Raw genomic sequence first — 27,056 nt, forward strand, 5'->3', positions numbered from 1 at the left:
TGGCTCTCTGCATCAGGCATTCCTAAAGAGCTCCAGACCAAAGTGGAGGATCTCCCCTTTGATAAGGACAAACTGTTTTTAAAAAAAAACTGATGAACTCCTCCACACCATGAAAGATTCGAGAGCGACACTGCGCACCCTGGGCATTCACCTATCTCTTCCCAGGAGACAACGATACCAACCTACCAAAGACCACGCACACATCAGTACTGTTGCCCTCAATCCAGACCATATGACACAACTAGGAATCGTACTAGACCTCCCAAACGCAGACAAAATCAAAATCAAGCCACCACCTTCTGTCCACCAGGCAATAAACAACAGTTTTAAAGCTTTGGTTGAGGGTTTGCACGACCACCGCTTGATTCCACCACTTACTTGTCCATTTGGCCACCGCCTCCAGTATTTCCAACATGCTTGGCAGCAGATTACACAGGACCGTTGGGTCCTCGAAATAGTTCAGACTGGTTACTCCATCCCGTTCATATCCTACCCTCCTACCCTTTCCCCTTCCCTGTGCCTCTTCAGGGACCCCTCTCATGAGCAGTTACTTCACACAGAAGTGGCACACCTTCTACAACTAGGAGCAGTGGAACCTGTGCCGCCGCAACATCAGAGGACAGGGTTCCACTCCCATTTACTTTCTAACGCAGAAGAAAACCAGGGGATGGAGGCCTATACTAGACCTATGCCGACTGAACAAATTTGTGAGGACACAAAGATTCAAGATAGTCACAATGGGCGCAATAATACCTGCATTGGATCAAGGGAACTGGTTCACAGCCCTCAACCTACAAGATGCTTACTTCCATATATCAATATATCCAGCTCACAGACTCTTCCTCCGATTCACAATCAGTCAGGATCATTTCCAATACAGAGTTCTCCCTTTCGGACTCTCCACAGCTCTAAGAGTTTTTTCCAAGACTCTAGCCGTGGTTGTGGCTCACCTCCTCAAACACGGGGTCACACTTTTCACCTACCTGGATGATTGCCTCATCAGGGGCGACTCATATGGCGAGACACTTCAAGCCACACGCTTCGCCATCTCCCTTTTTCACAGCCTAGGCCTCCAAATAAACATCCAAAAATCTACCCTGATACCCACGCAACAGATCGAATTCATTGGAGCTCATCTCGACTCAACCCAGAGCAGGGCCTCGCTCCCATACAACAGATTCCTCGATATCACGCAGCTTATACGTACGTTCTCTATTCGTCCCAGGACGCAAGCAAGAATCTGCCTACAGCTCCTTGGTCACATGGCAGCTATCACCTTCGTGGCTCAACACGCCAGGCTACATATGAGATACCTCCAGGGCTGGCTCAACTCCAGTTCTGAACCCAGCAGACATCCCTTAGGGATGCTGCTAACTCCTCCACCCCATGTTGTAACTTCCCTACAATGGTGGACAAGTCCAGAAAACCTCTGTGCAGGGGTTTCCTTCCAGCAACGATCCCCAATGCTCATGCTCACCACGGACGCCTCCCTGATTGGTTGGGGAGCACATCTAGGGGAACACAGGGCACAAGGCCGGTGGTCTGCATCAGAGACACATCTACATATAAATCTCTTAGAGCTCAGAGCAGTGAGGAGAGCATGCCTTCACTTTCTTCCCCTCATAAAGAACAAATACCTGCGAGTCTTAACAGACAACATAGCATGTATGTATTACATAAACAGACAAGGGGGAGCCCGATCACATTCCCTCTGCATGGAAGCCATTTGACTATGGAATTGGTGCATACGACATCAAATACAGATCATCGCTTCTTTCCTACCAGGCTGTCACAACACTACTGCGGACGCACTCAGCAGACACTTCTTGACAGAACACGAATGGGAATTGCATGCCGCAGTACTCCAACAGCTTTTCTCCGACTGGGGCACGCCGTCAATAGATCTCTTCGCCACAACCCGAAACCGAAAATGCCCCCTGTTTTGCTCCAGGGTGGGACTCGGGACTGCATCCTTAGGGGATGCATTCCTTATCTCATGGAACAACTACCTCCTGTACGCCTTCTCACCTATCCCTCTACTACACAGGGTTCTTTGGAAGATCACGAACGACAAGGCCCAGGTCATCCTTATTGCCCCGGCTTGCCCAAGACAGACGTGCCCTACCTTCTCCGCATGTCCTCCCATCACCCACGTGCTCTCCCCAACAGACCAGACCTCCTTTACCAGGACAACGAACGAGTCCTTCACCCCCAGCTCCAAAAGCTCCACCTCACAGTCTGATTCCTTCATGGTTCCAAACCCATGAACTAGCCTGTTCCGAGCAGGTCCAATATGTCCTCTTGCACAGTAGGAGAGACTCCACTCGTAAAACCTACCTTCAGAAGTGGAGACGTTTCACTCTTTGGTGCTCGCATAAACATTTAGCACCCAATAATGTGACCCTCCCTAACATTCCAGACTACCTCCTGAAACTGAAACAGGACGGACTCTCACTCAGCTCCATCAAAGTGCACCTGGCGGCGCTTACCACCTTCCATGACCTATTGGATGAGTACTCACTCTTTACACACCCCACCATTAAACGCTTTCTCTCTGGCCTGCAAAATCTTTACCCTGAAATTCATCCAACAGCGGCTACATGGAATCTTCACCTCGTTCTTCATACCCTCATGAAACCTCCATTTGAGCCGTTGGCTACCTCCTCTCACCTCCATATGTCCATGAAGGTGGCTTTCCTAGTTGCCATGACATCAGCGAGGAGAGTGCCCTCATGGCCCACCCTCCCTACACAATCTTCTCCAAAGATAAAGTCACTTTGAGACCACATCCTAAATTTCTTCCTAAGGTGGTGTCGACCTTCCACCTCAACCAACCTATATACTTACCTACTTTCTATCTCAAACCTCACAAAACTCCGCAGGACGCAACCCTGCATACTCTCTATGTGAGGAGAGCAATTGCCTTTTATTTAGAACGGACTAAACCATTTCGCAAGTCTCCACGACTCTTCGTTTCCATTGCCGAAAGATCAAAGGGCACGGCTATCTCTAAACAACGTCTATCCAAGTGGATCTCTGACTGCGTCAGATCCTGTTACCGTGCGAAGAATCTTCAACTGCCCGACAACATTACAACTCATTCCACTAGAGTCATGTCGGCATCCATTGCCTTCTTACACAACGTTCCCATTCCTGATATCTGCAAGGCGGCTACATGGTCATCTGAACACACGTTTGCAAAACACTATGCTGTCACGCAAGACACCACAGCAGATGCAATAGTAGGCCATACAGTACTATTTTCAGTACTCTCTGCCGCATCTCCAAAGTCCCACCAACCATAGTGGGTACTGCTACACATTCACCTAGAGTGGAGCACCCACAGGGACAGCAGTCGAAGAAGAAGAGAAAGTTACTTACCTTCAGTAACTGAGGTTCTTGGAGATGTGTGTCCCTGTGGGTGCTCCACTCCCCGCCCTCCTCCCCTCTACTTTGGAGTACAGAGATGACTTTCCACGGTAGAGAAGGAACTGAGGAGGGTGTGGGCGCACACACTCAGGAAGATTCCAACTAGATGGGAGATACCATCTGGGTGCGTGCGCCCCAACCAGGCACTGCTACTGAAAATCTCCGATCGACAGTGCCAGGACGCACCATCACCTAGAGTGGAGCACCCACAGGGACACACATCTTGAAGAATCTCAGTTATTGCAAGGTGAGTAACTTTCTCTTCCCCCCTCTCAGTGTGCATCCCAAGGGCATCTCCTTATCTGACCTTCCTTGACCAGGAGCCTAAATGAGCACGTTCGTGCACTACGCACCTGCCACATAGAGGCACCAGCATCAGCTTGACTGCTTCTTCCCCACCCATCACAAGTTACCTAAAAGTTCACCCAATACCAAGATCATACAGGAACGAATCAGCACCTTTATCACAGTGCTGCACTCTGTCTTTTCACACTCTGGGCTGATAACGGAACCACCATGGGACTCCAGCCATGTCAGTACTTCCCAGCTGGCCTTCTTCTGGTCCCTATCCACCGTTCTCATGGGAGGGCTGCAGTCTGCCACACCCTGCAGGCTAGTATCTCCAGCCATGCTATCCCTACCCCAGGAAACATGTCCATCAGCTATCCGGTATCCTGCTTACCTTTCCATATCAGTTGTAGCCTGGAGCACCTTCCTATGCTGTTCTCCCCTAGGTGGATAAAAGTGATGTCTGGTGTGGCCTCATGGGGCACCAGCCCATGCAAAAGAGGCATGAGCTGGACCCAGCGCATACCCCATCTGCTGCACCAAGACAAAATGTGCATCGAGCCCGAGGCTCAACTGCGAGGCCCTTGCTGAATTACGTGCTCTCTTGTGAGCCCAGTGCACAGTGCTCTCTTGTGAGCCCAGTGCACAGTGCTGTGCCCAACAATCCATATCCTCAGCCGTAGACGTGCTCTGATATATTCTATATGGTAGACATGGGGCGTGGACCATTTGGGGCAAGTAGGATTCCATCCCAGAGCTGGCTCTGCTCGTCTCAGCACCTGAGCTGCACTCCCCAGGCCCACTTGAGGGAACACATGGAGAGAGAGAGAGAGAAGAAATTCCAAAGTTGAACCATTTCCCCCATTCAGGAATCTGGTAATGAGTGTTCAGTTCCTCCAGTGAGTGACGGGGGCACTCACATTGTAGCCAGTCTGTGGGTCCATGAAACACCCATCTGACTGGAAGAATTCTGCACTGACTGGGGTGCTTGAGTGGGACTGGTATGCAAGGACAGAGGTGAACACACTGAAAGCCATTTAAAGCATAGTCTAGTAATGTAGACATGGGCTGAAGAGGGGAGTTAAGCTCCCTCCTACACCAGTGCCTTGTCATGAAGCCCCAGTTAGGACATGGAGCTCAGTGGAGCTGCCTTCAGATTCTCCCATTTAACAGACCAGGTTGCAGCCCTGCAACACTGAAGGCTGCATCATGATTTGGGGACATGTCTCAGTCTCATGAATGCTGAGGGACAAAGGTGTGTCAGTGGCTACCAGGGTTATCCATACCCCCAGCATGGCAGATATTCTAGCATAGAGGTGGCTCCCTACTCATCAAGAAGAGTTGGTTTAGCTCTGTAAGTAGGAGTTCATTGGAGGGAATTGTCTCTATTGCAGCATTACACAGCCAAAATAAGCTAACATCCTGATCCACTCTGCACAGCCTCGCATACAAGCCCCTTCCTGCACCTCAGACCGGTGTTTACTCAGAGCATAGTTATCACAGGGCTTTTCAAGCATCTTTTCACTAGATGAGCCTCTGCATATCCCCATTGTCTTGGCTTCCCTTGGGAGGGGAGGAGCTCAGCAACGTGTGGGAGTAGTAATTTGCCTTCCAATCACAAATGATTGTCCTCCCCCAGCTTGTACTGTGCATTAGAATTTAAAAGGCTGCGTTCTCATGGACCAAGACTTCTGTACTACGAGGGGGAGCACAGGAGCTCTGTTCTCCTTGCCCTGCAGTCCTTTGAAAGTCTGCAGACTCCCAGAATCCTCAGCTCCTCATATCTTGCACTTTCTTCAAGAATTTAAGAGTAATTTGCAGGATACTCCTTTCTCTTCCACTTCTTCTTGCCTTTCATAGACTTCGTTAAGTTCTGTGGACATTACAAAGCTTGCATTGCTATAATAAACAAGCTCAGTTTTTACAAATTCCTCTTCTAAAATTGTCATTAACTGTGCCCTAGATTTTAATGTCTTCTAACAGTATGTAAAAATTAAACTGTTGTTTAGATGAGAGGGAGCCAAAATAGTTAGGTTTTGAATAACATTTCAAAAACTTTTTAGGTTACGGAGGAATAAAAATATTTGACCAATTGCCTTCAATCTTAATAAAATATGTATAGTATCTTGAAAAGAACAACAAAAAAAATTATAGGAAACACATTTTTACTTAAGTTTTGACCAGTTCTACTTACGTGCTTTTTAAGCTGCAATAAGCTATCAGAGGGCAAACTGTTCAGGCACACATTATCTGCATTATAATTAAGTACTACTATTGTTGGTAAATCTTGCTTAATTATAACCTGTTACATACATTTTGGAGGAGATCTGACTGTAGAGAGTTTGAAGGGATAATAACCAGTCATTTTTGGTAACAAAGAAAGCTAAGAAATATTAGACACTAGTCAACTTCAGGATAATTTCTAATGACGTGTAAGTGAAAAAATTTCTTCTAACTTTTCAGAAAAAAAAAAACCTTGATCAAACTCATTTCCCCCAGATAACAATGTAACAATTTTTATTCAGGACTGCACTATTGTACCTCACTGTTCTAAGTAAGGCTCTCAGTAGAGGTCAGTCAGAAACTAGGGGGCATGGATCAGCGTTCGCATCGCACTTCCTGTCAGTAACCAGCCCAAGCCGGGGAAGCTAATGATCCAACTAGTGGACCAAATTTGGTGATGAATCGTGGTCACGTGCCACTTGAGGCATGTTGCGTACATGCTAAAAGTTAGAAACTCCAGCATGCACAATGTACAGCAGCTGGCTTTTTTGAGTGGGTCTTGCCATTAAAAGCACATCACACCAGTGCTCTGCCCCCTCCTTTGGTTTGCTTCTGGGTAGAGTTCAAGATCCTGGTCCTTACCTTTAAGGTTCTAAATGGTCTGGAACCAGGCTACTTCAGAGACAAACTCTCCAGTCACAAGCTGGTGAGATGACTGCACTCATGAGGGACACTGAAGCTGTCAGTGCCCAGCACGAAACATTCAAGAGCTGCAGTCAAAGCATTTTCAGTCAAGGGGCTCAGATGTAGAAGGCATAATGCAGGAGTTAAGAGTGAACCTTGGTTTGATTGTTTTCAGAGCCCATTACACAACATATGCAGTCTTATTCGAAATAATCAGAAGACTAGAGGGGAAAGGAGAAAAGACAAAGTATAAACAGCTGAACCTAATATAGCAAGAGCAAGGCCACTTCTAATTTAAATGTTTTGCTAATCTTAATTCTGTTTTTGCCACCTAGATACTACTCTGGCTGGCACCTTATAAATAACTTAGCTGGGAAATATATATAAAAGGGGAAGGAGAGAAGGTATGCAACAGAGTCTTCTGTTTACAAATGGTATTGTCCTCCCATGAGCCAATATTATGCTTAGAGGGAGAGTGCAAAGAATAAGGGATTAACATAAGGACCCCAAGGGACCCTTGTGAAGCAAAAAAGATGATAATATCTGTGAGTATCCTATAGGATCTGTTAGAAGAAAGTCACTGGCATACAGACTGGGAAAACTACCAAGTGCACACCAACCAAGGCGAGAAGAGAAAGATCCACAGTGACAGGAAGAGCTGATAAATTGTGGAGGGTGAACGTAATTGGAACATAGTTGCTAATAACACTGGTCTACAGCCAAAATGCTTCTGAAATAAACGTAGTCCAACTTTACTAATTCTGGGTCACTGAGAACGAAAATGATGCTTTAAATTGTTGATTGGCTCTAGTTTTCAAGATATGCTATCGGGTCAGTATATACGACCCTTGACTTGGGAATGGCGGAAGATAAGTGAGTTATAAAGGGAAAGGATCTCAATTTAAACCAGAAATGACTAAAATACATCTTTGACTGGATCTATGAATAAATCTATGACTGGGTTTGGACAGTACTTGCTTTTTAGGCAAAACAATGAATGCTGCAATCTGAAGCTGGTATTGCATCATACATGATATGAATTGCATCATGTTATTCCTAGAAGTCATGGATGATGCAATCCTAACGAAGCTTACATCACTCTGCTGAACAAATTGCCCTATATCAGCTCTAGAAATCATACAGTGTCTGTCATAAACAGATAGCTAAGGGTTAATGTCTCTTTCACCTGAAGCACCTGACCAGAGGACCAATCAGGAAACCGGATTTTTTCAACTTTGGGTGGAGGGAAGTTTGTGTCTGAGTCTTTGTTTTCTGTCTGCCTGCTTTCTCTGAGCTTTGGAGAAGTAGTTCTGTTTTTCTAATCTTCTGTTTCTAAGTGTAAGGACAAAGAGATCAGATAGTAAGTTATATGGTTTCTTTTCTTTGGTATTTGCATGAATATAAGTGCTGGAGTGCTTTGATTTGTATTCTTTTTGAATAAGGCTGTTTATTCAATATTTTTTTAAGCAATTAACCCTGTATTGTGTCACCTTAATACAGAGAGACCATTTGTATGTATTTTTCTTTCTTTTTATATAAAGCTTTCTTTTAAGACCTGTTGAAGTTTTCTTTACTGGGAAATTTCAGGAAAATTGAGTCTGTACTCACCAGGGAATTGGTGGGAGGAAGAAATCAGGGGGGAGATCTGTGTGTGTTGGATTTGCTAGCCTGATTTTGCATTCCCTCTGGGTGAAGAGGAAAGTACTTTTTGTTTCCAGGATTGGGAACAGAGAGGGGGAGTCACTCTGTGTAGTTTAACAGAGCTTGTGTCTGTGTATCTCTCCAGGAGCACCTGGAGGGGGGAAGGGAAAAAGGATTATTTCCCTTTGTTGTGAGACTCAAGGGATTTGGGTCTTGGGGTCCCCAGGGAAGGTTTTTCAGGGGGACCAGAGTGCCCCAAAACACTCTAATTTTTGGGTGGTGGCAGCAAGTACCAGGTCCAAGCTGGTAGCTAAGCTTGGAGGTTTTCATGCTAACCCCCATATTTTGGACGCTAAGGTCCAAATCTGGGACTAAGGTTATGACATGAGTGGCAGTGGTTGGGATATAGACAGAATCCAGAAGCCAGTAGGAATATTATATTTTTCTTTTCTCTGCTAAGGGCTTTTTAGCAGAGAGAAACAGTTTGGTTTTAAAAGGGAACCAGAGAGAATTTTTTTTTCTGCTCTCTCTGGCAGTTTGTGGCTTGCATGTTAAGCAAGAAGTCATTAAGGTGCTAATAAGAGTCTTTTGTCACACAATAGCACTCCCATTGAGAGTCATTACCAGCACTATATAAATGCAAATAAAGTGGTTTTTCAGGTTTACTTAACATTGAAGATTAGCTAAAGGCACTGTTGCTAGGCAGACTTCAGGAGGCAACAGAGAGCCTGCAGTTCAGAAGATAAACACCGGAGGGCACCCCAACACAAGAAAACAGGAACCATGTATACCAAGACAAAAATGGAGGCCGAAGAACAAATCAAAGAAGCTGAACACAGGCGACAACTGGAAAAAAGACAAAAAGAGGTGGAGCTGAAAGAAAAGAAACCATATAACTTACTATCTGATCTCTTTGTCCTTACACTTAGAAACAGAAGATTAGAAAAACAGAACTACTTCTCCAAAGCTCAGAGAAAGCAGGCAGACAGAAAACAAAGACTCAGACACAAACTTCCCTCCACCCAAAGTTGAAAAAATCCGGTTTCCTGATTGGTCCTCTGGTCAGGTGCTTCAGGTGAAAGAGACATTAACCCTTAGCTATCTGTTTATGACACGAAGCTTACATCACTCTGCTGAACAAAGTGCCCTATATCAGCTCTGGAAATCATACAGTGTCGTGCTCTCTTCTTTGTCAGTGTTTGATTTTGCAAAGGGACACATTTCTGTTTAGCCAAAGTGAGCAGAGATGCCTCGTACTTGTGTGAAGAGTGCAGATAACTTCTGCTATGTGTGTGGTGAAGTGACTTTTGCATCACAAAAGTGCAGTATAACCACTATGGTTAAGAAAACCTATCCCCTTTCTTTTGGCTGCAAAATTGGAGATCAGGACAAGAGGTGGGCCCCACACATATGCTGCAACACTTGTGCAACAAATCTTCACCAGTGGTTGAACAGGAAAAGGAAATCTATGCCTTTTGCAGTGCCAATGATTTGGAGAGAGCCAACAGATCATACCAGCAATTGTTACTTCTGCATGGTGCCTCCAGTTGGGAAAGGTGCGTCGAAGAAGAAAAAGTGGACTGTGCATTATCCAAACATTCCATCAGCTATCTGCCCAGTACCCCATGGAGAAGGACTGCCGGTTCCTGATGCACCAGAATCATTCTCACTTGAGTCAGACGAGGAAGAGGAAGAGGATGAAACTTCTGGTCCTGAACCATCAATGTTACAGGACCCACATTTTCTCCCATCCTCCTCCTCTGAACCACGCCTCATAACACAAGGTGAACTGAATGACCTTCTCAGGGATTTGGAACTCCCCAAGAGTAAGACAGAGCTGTTGGGCTCCAGACTACAGCAGTGGAATCTTCTGGCAGGCTATCAGGGCAAATGGAGCCCATCAATGCTTGCAGACTATTGCTGGACAGTGACAAGAGATGCTCCATTTAATGAATACAAGAGACAAGCCAAGAAGCGCCGAGTAGACACTGAATAGGACTAAACTATGTACATAATAGTTTTTTGCCTTTTGTTTCATAATACATTTTATTTATATAACCCTTTTGCTGATTTTTAAAGTCTTACATAAACAGGACAGGTGAAATATTATCATGTAAAGCAACCCTAAACACATGAAAAGACCTAGGTTTACAATTTATGATTAAAACTCTACTATCTACACAATATACATAGACATAAAATGTAAAAACTTAAATATCTTAGAAACAGTAGCCAATCAGTTGTTTTAATTGTCATATATGAATTGAGCACATCAAAATACATAATAAATGTCACATTTTATCTCTGAAGCAGACGACTTCTCAAAAATTGTAGACCAGTGTAATTCTAGTCATGGATGCCATGGTAGAAAACAGGATTGGAAAAGTAGGAACAATAGGTAAGGAAGAATTTGTAACATTGTAGGAGACACCTGGTATAGGCATATAATATGTGGGGAATACTCAAAGAGATGATTATTCCCTAAGACATACCCAGTGTTCCCACGGAAGCACGGAGGAAGTGAATCCCTAGTCCTTCCCGAACCCTGCACCAGTCCACAGAGTGGGACTGGCATACAATGGGGAGTATTCACCCACTAAAGGTGTGTAGTCATAGGCGTGCTCCCTGTGCTTGTAGGGGAGCTGTGATAATTGAAGGTGGTGCTCCCTTTGATGGACACTCAGCCAGCCCGTTAGCTATAAAATCCCTCTTGGTGCTGTTCTCTACTTGTTTTACCTGTAAAGGATTAACAAGCCCACAGTTAAAAGGAAGGGAGTCGGCACCTGAGCAAAAGAGCCAATGGGAGGGCTAGAACATTTTAAAATGGGGAAAAAACTTCCCTTTGTCTGTCTATTCTGTTCTCTGGGAAAGAGGGAAACAAGGAGCAGTTATGCTATCAAAAGCTTTAAGCCAGGTATGATCAAAAATTATCAGATCGTACCTAGAATTACTAATTTGGAACTCCCAAATGTGTAAGTAGATTAGGAATGTTTAGAAAGACACAATTAGGTTTATTTCTGTTTATTTCTTGGATTGTGGACTCCTCTGCGCTAGCCCCAGGTGCTTTTGTTGTGTTTGTAACCTTTAAGCTGAACTTCAAGAGAGCTATCTTGATGCTTAATTTTTGTAATTTTCTTTTAAGATCTGGCAAAAAGCCTAAGTTCTAAATGTATTTCCTTTCTTTTTGTTTTTAATGCATTTTGCGTTTTTTAAGAACCTAATTGGATTTTTGTGTCCCTAAGGGGTTTGTGCACATGGTATTTAATTAGCTGGTGGTAACAGCTGATTTCCTTTGTTTTTTTCTTTGCTCTTTCCCAGGGCAGAGGGGCAGGGCTTGAGAGCAGAGGTGAAAGTAAGCCAGTACGCCCCAGTACGGCGTTCCAGCAAGAGCCGGTGTGCCATACCGGGATGGCACAGCTTCCCCAGGTGGCAATTTAAAGGGCCTGGGGCTCCCAGCAGCGGCTGGGCCTCAGGACCTTTAAATTGGCAGCAGAGCCTGCTGCCATAGCTCTGGAGTAGCAACGGGGCTCTGGAGGTTATTTAAAGGGCCAGGGCTCTTGCTGCCTCTACTGCCCTGCACCCTTTAAATAGATGCTGGAGCCCCGCCGCCCCTACCCCCGGGCTCCGGGGGCTATTTAAAAGGCCGGGGCAGTAGAGGCAGGAGAGCCCTGGGCCCTTTAAATAGCCCCTGGAGCCCTGCTGTCGGAGCCCTGGGGTAGCAGTGGGAGCCAGGGACTCTGGCAGTAGTTTAAAGGGCCCAGGATGATAGCGGTGGCCGAGCCCTGGGCCCTTTAAACTGCTGCCAGAGCCCCCGGCTGCTGCTGCTATCCTGGCGGGGAAGAGGGAGAGCACTTACCGGTACAGGGCAGGTCAGGGCTGGCTCTGACCCCCCTCCATCCCTGCCCCTTCTGCCTGAGGCCCCGCCCCTTCTGGGCACCAGAGCCGGCCCCAACCTAGCCCTGTACCGGTAAGTCCCTATTTCTACTTTCACCCCTGCTTGAGAGCACCCCACAGGAAGGAATTCCCAAGTGTTCCTTCCTGGGTTCTCAAAGGGGGAGGGGGTTTTGCACCATCCAAGGTCAGAGGGAAGCTGTGACTTTAGGAGTTTAATACCAGTCTGGAGTGGCCAGTGTTAGTTTTTAAAATCCTTGTGGTCCTCCACCTTCTGTACTTGAAGTGCCAGAGTAGGGAATCAGCCTTGACAGGAGCTTGTGGAAGTGCTCTGTCCTAAAATGCCTCGTGGTGTTCCCCGTGGGCAGGGCTGGTTGGCACAACCCCCCAATGCAGGGTTGTGCTTTAAAAGCACAGCTAAGCCCAAGTTGAGCATTGTCATACTGATATACATATATGTATTACCTCCGTTAGTTTGGGCTGCAAGTGTCAGTTGAGGGTGTATGCATTTTAACTAATGTCAATTCAAATAAAGCATGAGTCTGTTCTTAGCAATCCTAGTGTAGCACCCAAAAAAAACTTTAAAGGTTATGTTTGGTTTTAATGAAGAATGACAACATGAGTCACACTGCCTGTTTGGAAAGTGCAGAGAAGAAATACTGTCAGTGATGAAGAATTGCCTGGGAAAAAGAACCTCGTCAGATGAAACAAAAAAGTTCAACCAGAGTGGCAAATGAAAGGGTCCTGTTGACTTTTAGTTGAGATATAACAGGGAAAGATAGAAAAGCAATCCTTGAAATATTTAAAGCATTTTTATAGTTTGTTAAAATCAATAAAGCATTAGCATAACAGTATGGACTATATTTGCAGCTGGTATAAATCAGCATAACTCTATTTAAATCAACGAAGGTAAGTCGACATACACTAGTATAGGATCTGGACTTCTATCCCTATATTGTGCAAAACATTTGTTTCATTTCGTCAGCTCAACAAACCAAAGAAAACCATACAAGAGCAAACAGGTTGCTGAATCTAAAAGGTCTGATATTACTACCTTACTAAAGGTCTGATATTGCTACCTTAAGGCCTGCTTCTGTTCCCTTTGAAATCAATGCCAAAACTCTCATTAACTTCAGTGGGGCCTTAAAGACACTAACTCCAACATATCTGTGTTAATTCATAGGGTTCTGAAAATACATTAATCAGCAGCTTGGTAAACTGGTTGAACAGCCCGATGCCTTTGCTGAATCAACCTTGCTAGGAGATGCTCTTTTGTGTTACCATTTCTTGCATTCTGTTAAAGCAAACAGCATTTCTGATAAGTAATAGTTATTTTTGCTGTGATTGGGCATTACTTACATTTAAACAAAACTACTTTGAACAAAACATGATATACCCCAATCTGCTGAAATTAAACTGGGTATTGAATGTATTTGCGGTAGATCGTTAGGGGCTTTGTACAGAGGATATAAAGGAGGGATAGTATCAATGAGCATTTCATTCACCAACTCCACCTACCTGTCATGAAGCACAATTAAATTTTTAAGACCATTGTTTTGTAGGTTTTTTGGTTTTAGCTTGTGTGTGTGTGTGTGTGTATATATATATATAAAAATAAAATATACACAAGAGTCTTAAGCAAGCTCAGAAGAAACAGTCATTTGGATGTTGCCAGAAGAGAAACCCAGTCCGACACTTTTTGTAAACAGGTAGGGGTGGGGTTTTCAAAGGGAGTTAGGTGCCTGATTCTCATTGACTTTCCTTCTGCACTTTAGAAAACCCCACCTGTGATGCCTGTGTTTGTTGCAGTTTCTTGTAATCAGACGTTGTCCCATTGGTGGCAACTGTATCCAATACAAGTATTTAACTTTGATCCCACTTCCTTTTCTCCTTGTCAGCCTTCCATCTTTCCCAAAACAGTGCCCAAAGAGACAAGGAAGATGAAAAATGATGTTCACAGGAATAGATAGTATGGTTTGCCCAGATGCTCTGTGTACTAAAGACCACTTGGCATGTTAAAATATGTGCAGTAGGGAAGTACAATCTACAGCAGTTGTAGGCAACCTATGGCATGCGAGCCGAAGGTGGCACGTGATTTTCAGTGTCACTCACAGTGCCCAGGTCCTGGCCACGAGTCTGGGGGGGCTCTGCATTTTAATTTAATTTTAAATGAGGCTTCTTAAACATTTGAAAAACCTTATTTACTTTACATACAACAATTGTTATCTATATATTATAGACTTATAGAAAGAGACCTTCTAAAAACATTAAAATGTATTACTGGCAGACGAAACCTTAAATTAGAGTGAATAAATGAAGACTTGGCACAGCACTTCTGAATGGTTACCACCCCTAATCTACAGCATAAGCTTGCTGTCTGAGTGCTCTTCCCGTCGCATAAGAGCACCAAGAAAAAAGCTCATTTAATCTAGTATAGTTCAAAACAACTTTTGCATTTGCCCTCAAAAAATGGGTCCAACCTGAAGGGGCACAATCCGACTTAATCAAAATCAGTATACGTGGTCCCCTTTTACATCAGACAAAGGCAGGAAAGACAGTGGACGAGAATTGCCTTGTGTGTGATCCAGAGTAACTCTATTGACTTCAGTGGAGTTACTCTGGATTTACACTGATGTCATTAAGAGCAGAATTTGGCCTAGCTTCCTGAACTTAGTTTTGAGGTTAAACATCTCCAACTGTGTGTGGAGTAGGGAAAAATAACCATGTGGGCAGATACTGAACCACTGAATTATGGGTTTAGTGGCAACCATCAAGAACCAGACCTTTGAAATGCTGCGTCTGGACTTTTCTCCCCTAAGCTGTCTCCCCATCAAGGCTGCTGGGATATTTTTAACACGTGAACATTAATTTTCTGTTGTGCAGGCCCAGTTTATTAAGTTGTGTGTCATAAGTGTGGGTCAGCTCCTATAAATGTGCCTCTCTTGGCATTTCACAATCGTTGGGGAAGGTGTTGCTCAATCTGAGTCCCAACCCTGGAGCTGTGATGTAGAGAAGTGTTCAATCTCCTGAGTCAGATGTGCACCCTGGGGCGGTTTTGACTGTGACAGAGCAATGTTTAAACTAGTGCAAATCCAGTTGGAGAGTGACAATATTCTTTGAGGTTGCCCTTGTGAAAGTTTCCGAGTGCTTTCTTTGTATAACAACAAACGATATGATGTTAACTAAGCATTTAAAGCCAGCCATTGAAGAATTCTGTTTAAGTTTATCTGAAACTTAGCAGCCTGATTCAGTTACAGTGGTGACTCGCTTAGAGTTGGTTCTCACATGATTCAGAAAGTATACGGGTGACTCAACCAACAAATTTACTTAGCTCCCATGCTGTTTTCCTCACAGTGAAAAAAATGCTTATCAAAAAATTAAATAAATAAAATTTGCAGCAGGATTGTTTGACTTTGCCCTGGGGTAAAATAAATGCATATGCTGAGTGAGTGCACATTTGTAAAATATCATTTAGCAACTTAAGGCTGACATTAGAGCACATAGTAGGGGAAAAATGGGCTGTAAACGTTATAACTTGTTTGACTCTGTAGAATTGCTAATTAATAGAAGAACAGTCACAGAGTCCTGGTGGAAAGACTTAGCAAGGCTGCCCCAGCTCTGACCATTATTAATTTTTTTTGGCCTAACAGTCTCTTGGTCAAGATTTTCAGAAGTGAAAAAGTGATTTTGGATGCCTCAGTTTTTGGGTGCTCAACCTGAGACACTTTAAAAGGGCTGCATTGCAGAAAATGCTGAATACCTACCCTCTGAAAATCAGGCTCCTTTAAGGTGTCTCAGTTTGGGCACCCCAAAAACTGAGGAACTCAGTATCAGTTGGCACTTTTGAAACTCTTGGCTGAGCCACATAACAATACCAAACCCACTGAGGTAAGAGGTCCTGCCCAGTTGGTAACTCTGCATGGTGGACATTCATTAAGTATGCTGTCAGTCACAGAATCAGTCTTAGAACTGCTTCCAACTTTCCCCAAACCACCTATGGTGGCTGGCTGCAGGGCCGGTGCAACCCATTAGGTGACCTAGATGGTCGCCTAGGGCGCTAACATTTGGGGGGCGGCGACCACAGCGGCCGGATCTTCGGCCGCCTTAGTCATCGGCGGTATTTCGGGGGCGGGACCTTCCACCCTCTCTGGCGGCGCTCCTGGCTGGCTGCAATGTAAATACAGCACAAATCTTCTCTAGTTCTGAGTTCAGACTTAGCAGGAGGCTCACGGGAGTGCCTTTTTCACATTGCCCCAGAGGTATATGAATACCGGGGTATCTGCACATCTCTCAGCTTTGTATCACTCTGTAGTCATCCTCATTTTTTTCAATGAAGTAACAAAGGATCTGGAAAATGGAGAAGTTCTGCCCATCAGCAGGCTTGGACTAATAAGTGTCATTAAAACGATTGTCACTCTGCTTCGTACATCCCAGGCACCAACGATTTCTGTTAAACTTCTAAACAGTGTCTTTAAAATAATAAAAATCCAACTTTTATTGGAAAAAGCTCCACAGACTAATGGGAGCAAATACTAATTATCTGCTTTCTCCTTTAGGGTAATTAAGAGAAAAGTAAAGTTAACATTTGCTGATTGTTCACTCTCTTAAACAGGAATAAAATAACTTGTGATAAAAGAACTGCATTCTACCTACCTCAAAAATGCCACATTGCTCTCCACTTTGCAGTTGTTCAGCATGTCACCCTGCCTATTCTTCTCTCTTGTGTGTGTGTGTGTGTCTCTCTCTCTCTCTTTACAATGTAGAAGTCCCATAGGTCCATGTCCTAATCTACTCACTGTTTATGGCTACCTTTCTGTCAGTTAACCTAAAGGAGAAAGCAGAAAGTTGGCTTTGAGCTTAAAGCACAGGACTGTCCTGTTTATTCTCGGCTCTTCCAATCTCCCTTTGCAGCCTTAGATCAGAGCCTTCATCTCTTCATGCGTCAGTCTCCTTATCTGTAAAATAGTGTTGATTATGGTTATGTGAGGCTAGTTTGAGGCTAAATTCATTAATATTTTTAAAGTGTTTTGAGATGCTCGAAGGGAAGAGGCGAGGTACAAAAAACTGGTTCACATGGGATTTCACTAGTTAGTGCCCTTTTAGATCCTGATCCCATACACTGTGGAGCCAGTTCTTAAAGCTGGCACCATTTAAGTCAGTGGCAAACTTGGATTGACTTCATTGGCACCAGGATTTGGTCTTAATCAGTTGGCTTCCTTGTCCTTTGATTATGCTATTCAGTGAAGTAAAAACTGTCCATTTACTACCTGATACAATGTCTGGCACAGGCATGGTACATAAATGCATATGCACTAGGGCAGTGGGATATGCTGGTTTCATGGGATACTCACAATAGCAAGGAGAGGATCCATAGCAGGACCCACTGCTGGGCCAAGATGCCTTGTTAAAATGCAGCCAGAGAAACCAGACATATAACATGCAACATTGGCATATCTTGGAAACCTCATAGTAAACGAGCACTGGCCATTACTATTCATAGCAGCTGTTTTGCACACCACAATTTAATCTACCAACAATAGAGTCAGGAGCTATGGCCTGTCACCAAGGGGGAGTGAGTCTGCTGGGATGTGAGGCGTACCTAGGTAACGTGCGTAATCACAATTTTTTGTTGCAACTGTCATAATAAAACTGCATTGTGTTTCTAAATATACATACCCAATAGCAATGCGGGTACAACATGCATGAGGGTACAGTGACTAGATTATTAACATCCACAAATGCCAATGTATGATTCATGTCGTCTTCTTTTTGTAACCCAAAGCCAATGATAAATGCCAATGTGGCTTTCCTCTTTTGGGGGACTATCGCTGTTGCCTTTGGTACTGCTGTAAACAAGCTGTTGTAACCAACACCTCTGCTCAGAAGAGTCCTGACTGCTCCCAGTCCATCATTATATGTCATTTCCAGGTTGTTTTGGAGGGTGTATTTACCTCCACTCCCCCATTTCAAAATCATATGCATCTCTCAATGCATTGACTCATGGCTCTGCAAAGTGATGCTTAGCATGCTTTTATGTAAGAACATAAGAATGACCGTACTGGGTCAGACCAAAGGCCGTCTAGCCCCGTATCCTGTCTTCTGAAATTGGCCAATGCCAGGTGCTCCAGAGGGAATGAACAGAACATGCAATCATCACATCCCATCTCGTTCCACAATGTACTACAGATTCAGTATCAAATCATAGCTTAGAACAAGAGAGAATTCACCAAATATTCTAATTTGTAGCTAAATTAACATAAGAACATAAGAGCATAAGGAACAGCCATACTGGGTCAGACCAAAGGCCCATCTAGCCCAGTATCCTGGCTTCCGACAGTGGCCAATGTGAGGTGCCCCAGAGGGAATGAACCATTCTCCGTTGCTCATTCCCAGCTTCTGGCAAACAGAGGCTAGGGACACCATTCTTCTCATCCTGGCTAATAGCCACTGATGGACTTATCCTCCATGAATTTATCTAGTTCTTTTTTGAACGCTGTTATAGTCTTGGCCTTCACAACATCCTCTGGCAAAGAGTTCCACAGGTTGACTGTGCGTTGTGTGAAGAAATACTTCCTTCTATTTGTTTTAAACCTGCTGTCTATTAATTTCATTTGGTGATCCCTAGTTCTTGTGTTATGAGAAGGAGTAAATAACACTTTCTTATTTACTTTCTCCACACCAATCATAATTTTATAGACCTCTGTCATATTGTCCCTTTATTCGTCTGTTTTCTAAGCTGGAAAGTCTCAGTCTTATTAATCTCTCCTTCTGCCCTTCTTGGATGGCAGCACTTCTACAAGATCATTCACCTAGCATACTTTGCGTGGTTCTTGTGCGAAGTAACTTGTACTAACAGTTACAAGGTGTCAGTGGCTCTAGGTTTGTCTGGGGGCATTTATCTGACATGCTGCACAGACTGAGATGCAAATACATCACAGAATGGGTGTCCCTTTGCCACCCCCAGTGTTCATATTGTCCCCATTCTTCTTTTGTTGTGTTGATAGTTCTTGACACCTTACATCTCTATGAATAAGGAGTGGGTTAGGGTACTACTGTGGGTACTACTGTGAACCAGAACATACCTATTGTGATGTACAGCTGACACAATATATATTGTATTGCAGTCCTGTTCTACCAATGCGAATTGGGACTGATATCAAGGTTTATGTGCATTTGCGGTTTTGCGTGTCTCTATATTACACCGCTTTCCACCGGCAGCATAAGCATCACGAGAGAAACTGCTTGTGCACAGCAAGCCTGTTTACTATGTTATTATCAGGGCCTAGAAATCAGTTTGTCACGGAAAAACAGAATTCGTATTTTTACAGAGAATCTTTAGTTTTTACATTTTGTGAAAAAATAAAAACCCATACAGTAGAACCCGGTTTTTCTGAGCCTTCGTTATCCAGCCCTCTGTATTGACTGAACCACTCGCTGCCTGGGGCTGGCCAGCCAAGCCCCAGCTGCTGTCAGCCCTGGGGCGGCTGGTGGTTCAGTTAATATGAGGAGCCGGATAATAGAGGCTTGGATAAATGGGATTCTACTGTATATCAATAAAACATTGTGTTCAGCTGATACTCAAGTGATGAGAAGGATCTCCCTCCTTTTGAACATGAACCAGACTTGGATTTTACCTTTCGGATGTGTGAACTAAGTGATTGTTGATCTACGCATAAAGGAATGTCCTTTTGATATCTGTCTAATGTGGCACTCTAGGTGTCAGCCACTGAATCATACGCAGTCTGGACTACTGATTGGAGCAAGAATCCATCCTACCAGGTAGAGCTGAATCCACATGAGGGAAGTCCAAGAGCAAAGTCAGGATTGTCAGACTCCAAAGCCTAAGCTGAAGGTGTGACCGGAGTCACAGCCAAAAGGTGTAGCAGAAGGCTAGAGCTGGGTGTCAGAAACCAAAGCCTAAGCCAATGAGTTAACTGGAGTTACAGTCAGAAGGCGGATCCGAGGGTCTGATCCAGGAGTCATAAATCAGGAAGAAGCTGGAAGCTAGACACAGGCATAGGACCAGGCACAGCAACAGGCTAGAAATGCCTAGAGCAACAACTGGATTGCTGTTGCTACTGAGCTGAAGTATCAGCCTGCTGACTCCTTCAGCCAGTTAGGTGGTGCAGTCAGTCAGACAGCTCCTGTCGGGGCCAGCTGTGCTCATTAAGTTGCCAGGAGAAGGGTTCTGCTGCAGGCAAAGCCCCAGACACTAGGTTTATATATTATGCATGTTATCTGAGCACCTGTCATTTCCCAACCATAGATGTCCTGCTAGTAAGGTGATTTCAGCCCACAGCACCAATTAATGTATCTCACTCATGAAATGGCTCTTGTGAGTGGAATTATATTGTTGCTTTTGAAGATCTCTAGAATTGCTCACATTCTCTTTAGAAAGCAGTTGCTTAGTTCTTACTGGTTTGCTAGATTTACCGGAATGTGGTTTTGCTATGTCACCAGATGAGGGAATTAAGCTATTGTCTTTTGCTTGATACAGATTATAAAGGTATTGTATCAGGGGGGCCAGGAGGCTATGGCCTCCCACGTTTTACCAAGTGTAAGGGCGAACGATGGGGGGACGGGGAGCGGAGAGGAGTGAGAAGGGGGCCAGGTGTTGGGGGGAAAAGGTGTTAGGGGGTGGTGTGAGGGCAGGAGTTCAGGAAGAAGTGGCAGCAGGGGGCCGGGCCACAGTTTGAGCACCTGCCCCCCACACACCCACTTTTAGGGACCTTCTGCAGCTCCTGTGTTGTATACATGCTAATTCTGTGGTCATTTACCTCTGTCAGCTGTAAGGTCCATGCTTGCTGGAGGTCATCTTAATGCAATCTCTTAGAACATACACTAGTCCTTGGTAATGTAATGATGCAAGTTCTGGCCCTTAGTTTCTGTGGTTTTCTTGCTTACATGAATGTCATGCCATTGTTGAATGCCATGTCTGAAGTGCTTCCAGAGCTGGAAGTTGTGGGTGGGAGAGGTGAGATAGGTACTGTTATACTCTCACGACTGCATTTGACCATGCCACACATCTCACTTATCGTTCCGGTGCATTGTTTAAGGCTGATGGTGCCCTGAGCATAGAGCTGTACTATCGACTCACATGAGTCACAAGCAGATCAGAAAGTGAACAGCATGGGTCCTTGGTGCCTTACCTCTGTCTCTTTTTTTCTGTGATAACTGCATCAGTGTACATGGTGAGCTCCTGTTCACTTGTGGGATGATCTGTAGAGAGGGACAAGTGCTTGTGTAGAGTGGCTGGCATTGTCTTTGTGGCACATAGCTGTCTGAAGCTTTATTCTTTGCTCCTTGCATGAGCCGCAGCAACTTCAGGATCACACATGTGGGCATGGCTTGTGGTCTGCATGACTGTATCGGCAGAAGCAGCTGCTGTTACATAAGTTATTTAGTCAATGTGCTATCGTTATTGCTAGGGTGTGGGTCCTAGTGATTGACTGCTCTTAGGATATGACTCAGGGGTGCAGGCACGCATCCATTAGTTACATATCAAGCAATGACTGTGGTAGCTGTCTGGTGAAGTTGCTATAGAGAGGCGTATGTGTGAAGCATAGACTGTCTGAATAGTGTGTTCTATTGTGCTGGTTTTTACACGTGTTTCAAGTTGGTAACTGTTTTCTTGTGCTTACAGTTTCTGAAGGTCATGAGTTTTGCAACTGAGTGCAGAATAATGATGCTTTCTGTTGTGACAGAGCCTCTCCTGGAGCAATTTGCTGTGCTGAGTCCTAAATTTGTCCGCTAATACAGCACTTGCATACTGCCGATTAGCACTGCTTTCCCTGGGCATGGGATGGCTATTTCTGGTTGGCTCCTTTGCCTCAAAGAGCAGATGCTAGGAGCACAGTCACGTGCTGCTTGGCTGTTCTGTAGCTATGTGTGAGCCCTGCTGCTGACCATAGGTCTGCTGTTGGTTTTTCCAGCCTTCTTTATATCCCACAGGCTGTGTCTTGCCTGTGGGTGTGGTCACTATGTTCTCTTGGGATATGTCTATACAGGGATAAAAGGCCTGCAGCATGGCTGTGTCTGGCCCGGGTCAGCTGTCTTGGGTTTGTGGGACTAGGGCTGTGGATCTAAAAGTTGCAATGTGGATATTCAGGCTTGGGCTGGAGCCTGAGCTCTGAGACCTTCCACCCCTGTAGGGATCCACAGCTCAGGTCCCAGCCGGAGCCCGAATGGCTGCACAGCAGTTTTTCAGCCCCAGAGCCCGAGCCTCACAAGCCTGAGTCACCTGACCTGGGGCAGACATGGGGTTTTTATCCCTGTGTAGACATACCCAGGGTAGTAATTGTGGCTGGCCAACAAGTACAACTGTTGTCATGCCTTTCTTGCAGCAAGTATTTTCTGGCTTTAAGACTATATGGTTTTTCTACTATTTCTCTGCCTGGCTCATTGTCATGAGAGGCAACCTGCACCTCCCTGTGCGCTCTCTGCCAAACTGGCTTTGCCCTTGTCAGACCTGCTATTTCAATGGATGAATTTGCCCTGCCTTCATGGCAGGCTAGTTTTTCTGGGGCTGTGTAGCCTGGTAAGTATTCTCACACAACCCACTTCCACATAGGTGTCTGCTGCTGCACAAACATGGCTTCTTTCGCTCTTGAAGTTGAGTGTTACACCTGGGGCTGCCAGGTGTCTGGTTTTCCACTGGAACGCCCGGTCGAAAAGGGACCCTCTGCTGACCGGGCCATTAAAAGTCCAGTCAGCAGCGCAGTGGGGCTAAGGCAGGCTCCCTGCCTGTCCTGAGTCCGTGCAGCTCCAAGAAGTGATGTCCCTGCTGCCCCTAGGCACAGGTGCGATTAGGGAAGCTTTGCATGCTGCCCCTGCCGCAAGTGCTGCCTCCGCATCTCCCGTTGGCCAGGAACCGTGGCCAATGGGAGATGTGAGGGCGGTGCCTCCAAGCACGGGCAGTGCACACCATGCAGAGATGCCTGGCCCTGCCTCTACCCAGAGGCTGGACATGCTGGCTGCTTCTGGGAGCTGCATGGAGCCAGGGCAGGCAAGAATCCTGCCTTAGCCCTGCTGCGCCATCGATTGGGAGCTGCCTGAGATAAGCACAGCCCAAGCAGAGCCTGCACTCCAATTCCCTCCCCCATCACCCCTGAACCCCTAATTTTTGGCCCCTCCCTGGAACCCACACCCCCAGCTGGAGACCGTACCCTCTCCCGCATCCCTGCCCCAGCCCAGTGAAAGTGAGTGAGGGTGGGGGAGAGCAAGCAGCGGAGGGAAAGGGGCTGGAGTGAGTGAGCGGCAGGGCCTCATAGAAGGGCCAGGGTCTTGGGAAAGGGATGGGGCAGGTTGCAGGGAAAGGGTGTTCGATTTTGTGCAGTTAGAAAGTTTGGAACCCTAATTAAACTGGGGGTCTCTCACTGCTTTGTATGTCTTGGAACCAGTAGGGGATTTGGTATAATGGCTTGACCTGGCTGATGCACCCAGTAACCTTCCTTAACAGGCCTCTGTTTTCTCTTTTGCAGCCCTGCTGCATTCATGGGGTTTGTTTTGGACTAGTTGGTCTAGCATGGGAGGTAGAGTAAGGTTGGCTCAAGTGAAATGTTGTGTGTCTCCCTTCCACTTTTAGATATGCAACCTTTTGGTCTGTCTATCCCTGTTTGTGATTGGCTGGGGCAGTAATCACATGGCACAGTGTTAAAAAATGAAAGAAAAAAAATCGAAGTCTCTTTTTTTGGATTCTCAAAATGCTTTTCCTATGGTTGGGACAGTGTGCCTCTCACTCCTCATACAGTGAGTGCCCTCACTTGCAGCCTCCAAAATTCTCTTCTTCCGTCTTGCCCACGTGCAAATACTCTGAAGGGTAAGGATCACAACTCTTTGCCAGCCTGCAAAGCACATTGTTCGCTGTTGGTGCTATGGAAATAAATAAGAAGCTGTGTTTCCTTATATATTAGCTTTTTATATTATTTTGTTTGGTACTGTGCCCATTCATGATCGCAAACTCCTCAGCAGAGCCGGTTGGAAAATGCTAGGAAAACATGCAAAAATTTTCATGAAATTTCATCTCCATTTTTTGTAGAAATTTAATTGTTTGGGAAATCTTCCAGCCAGCTGCTTGGGGGCAAGGTCTTATTCTTTGGTGAATTTCACATATCTTAAGTCTGGCCTAGTGGATAGAACACTGGATTGGGGCTCAGGAGACCTGGGTTATATTTCTGATTTTGGCTTACTCAAAGACTTTGGGGAAGTCCCTTCACCTCTGTTTCTCAGATTCCCAATCTGTAAAGTGGTGATAATGGTACTTTCCTCATTTGTAAAATGCTATATAAGAGCTAGATTGTAATAGTAGTAAGGTGTGTATGCACGCAACATTATCCTGGGTGCCATTAAAAAGCTTTACACTTAGAGTTGTTTAGTATGAGATATGGAGTTTTCTCTATTCTGAGTAGAGGGAATACTATCTGTACAACAGCACAGGTAAATGTCTCTGTGCATTAATTGTCTAGATTTTAATGGTAACCACTGGATATATAAATAATTGCCATGGGGTTATGGTTCCAGATTGTTATAGCCTTTGGTTTAATGGGAGACTGGAGAAGATCTCATTAAATTCATATTATTGCACCTACTCTCTTTGCTTTGGGTTGGGGGGTATGTTATAGCGAGTAACAAAGTTGTATTTATTTTTCTTTTCAGATAAAACGAGACAAACCAGAAAATATACCAGATCTAAAAGATTTAGTGAAAAAAAAATTCACTGCATTGGAAAGCAAAAACGATGACTCAGATTTGCAAAGAAATGAAAAATATATACATTTTATGGAACAGCTTAAAAGAATGAGAAAACAGTGTAAGTCTTCATTTTTTAAAATAATGGTTTCCTGGAAATACAATATGGTTCTATATATGCATAGCCTATGTTGGTTTATGACTAAAATGTTTTAAAATACAAACCAGCCAAACAGAGCTCAAACATTTACATGTATTCCTCATATAGGACTTATTTAAATATATCATTTACGTAGTTAAGTAAACAGCACAGTAAGTAACAACCTTATGATTTTATTTCATCTGTCATAGTGCTTGTCTTATTTGCATACATATGCAATGTAAAGCTTCTTTCACATCCCTTTTTTTTGGTTTGAAGGTGTTTTTTTTCTTTTAAAGATACTCTTTTCTCTTAATTGGTAGGATCTCCAAAAAGGAGATCCTAGGTAAGCTGTTTTCATTTGTCGTTTTAACAAATTGCCCCTATTTCACAACTTAGGATATGTTGCAACCCTAAAGAGACCTTTGCTTTAATCGTAGAACTATATTGCTAGAAAATGCTTATTGTGTGTGTTCTCAGGTTTACTGCTTCTACACACGCACGGTGTAACTGTGTAGCTTATTAAAATCTCTCTGGCTTAATTCATATTGATTCACCAAGTGGTAAAATTGTGAGTTATTGTGCTCGAGCTGTCAGAGAAGTTAGGAAGTTAGCAGGCCTAATGTTTATACAAGACAACAAAATTGTGTGTTTGGTTTTTTTATTGCACAGTGACTGTAATAGCTATTAAAAAATCATTCTGAGCAGCCGTGCTGGGAAAATTCATGGGTCTTAAAATCATATGTACTGTTCTCACCCTGTCCAATCATGATTACTCTTTAGAATCACATTGTTCTGCTTTCCATCCCTTGACCTCTGTCCCTGTGTCATTCTCTCACAACACACACACTTGGATTTCAACATAAATTGATAGCTCATGTATTGCGGGAATCATGGATTAATGATTTACACAATTGGAAGTTGAAATGCTGGGTGCTTTCATAAAGCAGTGGTTTTTTTTTTTACTTACAATCTTGGTCGCTGAGCCAAAGCCCACTGAAATCAGTGGAAAGACTCTCCTATTGACTCCTATGGGCTTTGGATCAGTCCCCTAGAAAGACTCATGGAGTGAGAGGATGATGATACTGAATTTTAGGTCTTATCCCTCAAGATTTGTCAGTAGAGATGAATGCTGTGCATCATTTGAAAATTGAGAACCCAAGTACTCCAGTGGTGCGTGGCATTTGTTTCCCATCCTTATGGTTTACAAGATATTGAGCTTCAGAACGGTCATTGATCTATCAGCCTAACTGTGTTCTTGGTACTGAATATAGCAAGATGCAGATCACAACCAGTATAACCTTCAGTTCCTGCACAGTCGTAAAACTATTGCTGCCCTGCCATTATGTTGTAATTCCAGATTTCCAGGTGTTTGTAATTCAGAAACTAAGAGCTTGATAATAAAAACTGGATTGTTTCCTTGCAGGTAATTGGCTGTAAATTGCCTGCCCTAAATATATTTTATCTATGGCCAAGTGACAAGTATTAACCAGTAGAATTATTAAACAACACCCAAATTAATCAAGCATAATAGGAATGACTGTGTTTTTTAAATAGGAGGGGAGTATTTTATTGTTGCTGATGCCTGAAACCCAGCTGATATTTCTCTTAGTAGCCATTAGGATTTTTGTTTTGGTTGTTCCCTGAAGACAAATTGAGAGGGTGCCAGCAGAATGCGGAAGGTGATGTTGGATGGACCGGTATGATCTGTACATGGACTATTGATCAGTTGTAACAGTTTGGGAGCAGTCACACACATGTTGTTTTTGATCTGGTGTTCCATCACGTTTGAGCCTATCACAATGCTTAGAATAATCCTAAAAGTTGAATGGAAAAATGTTAGATGAACTTTACAAGCAAACTTGAGTACACTCTAATGATCCTACATTAAAATAAGCACACTGGACTCTCTCTCTTGCTTGCTCTCTCTCTCTCTGTTATCAAAAGGAAAACATCTCTTTATGGCTGAGAATATAAGTGTATCAGAGATGGGAAATGCAAATTATACTCCACAAAGCAACCACAACTCTGCTGCCTTGTGCACTTGTCCATACCATGCATATATCCATGCCAT

General features: G+C 44.3%; 1 protein-coding gene across 5 annotated transcripts in view; it reads left to right on the forward strand.

Annotated features, from left to right (window-relative positions):
• Window positions 1-27,056, forward strand: part of NSMCE2 (NSE2 (MMS21) homolog, SMC5-SMC6 complex SUMO ligase) — a 266,354-nt gene that overhangs the window by 55,658 nt on the left and 183,640 nt on the right. For all 5 annotated transcript variants that reach the window (XM_030553820.1, XM_030553818.1, XM_030553821.1 and 2 more), the window contains exon 4: window positions 24,811-24,964. In XM_030553820.1, coding sequence (XP_030409680.1) covers window positions 24,811-24,964 — 154 coding nt within the window. The remainder of the gene's footprint in view (window positions 1-24,810; window positions 24,965-27,056) is intronic.

Source organism: Gopherus evgoodei, chromosome 2 (assembly GCF_007399415.2).
Source record: "Gopherus evgoodei ecotype Sinaloan lineage chromosome 2, rGopEvg1_v1.p, whole genome shotgun sequence".
Classification (NCBI taxonomy): Eukaryota; Metazoa; Chordata; order Testudines; family Testudinidae; genus Gopherus; species Gopherus evgoodei.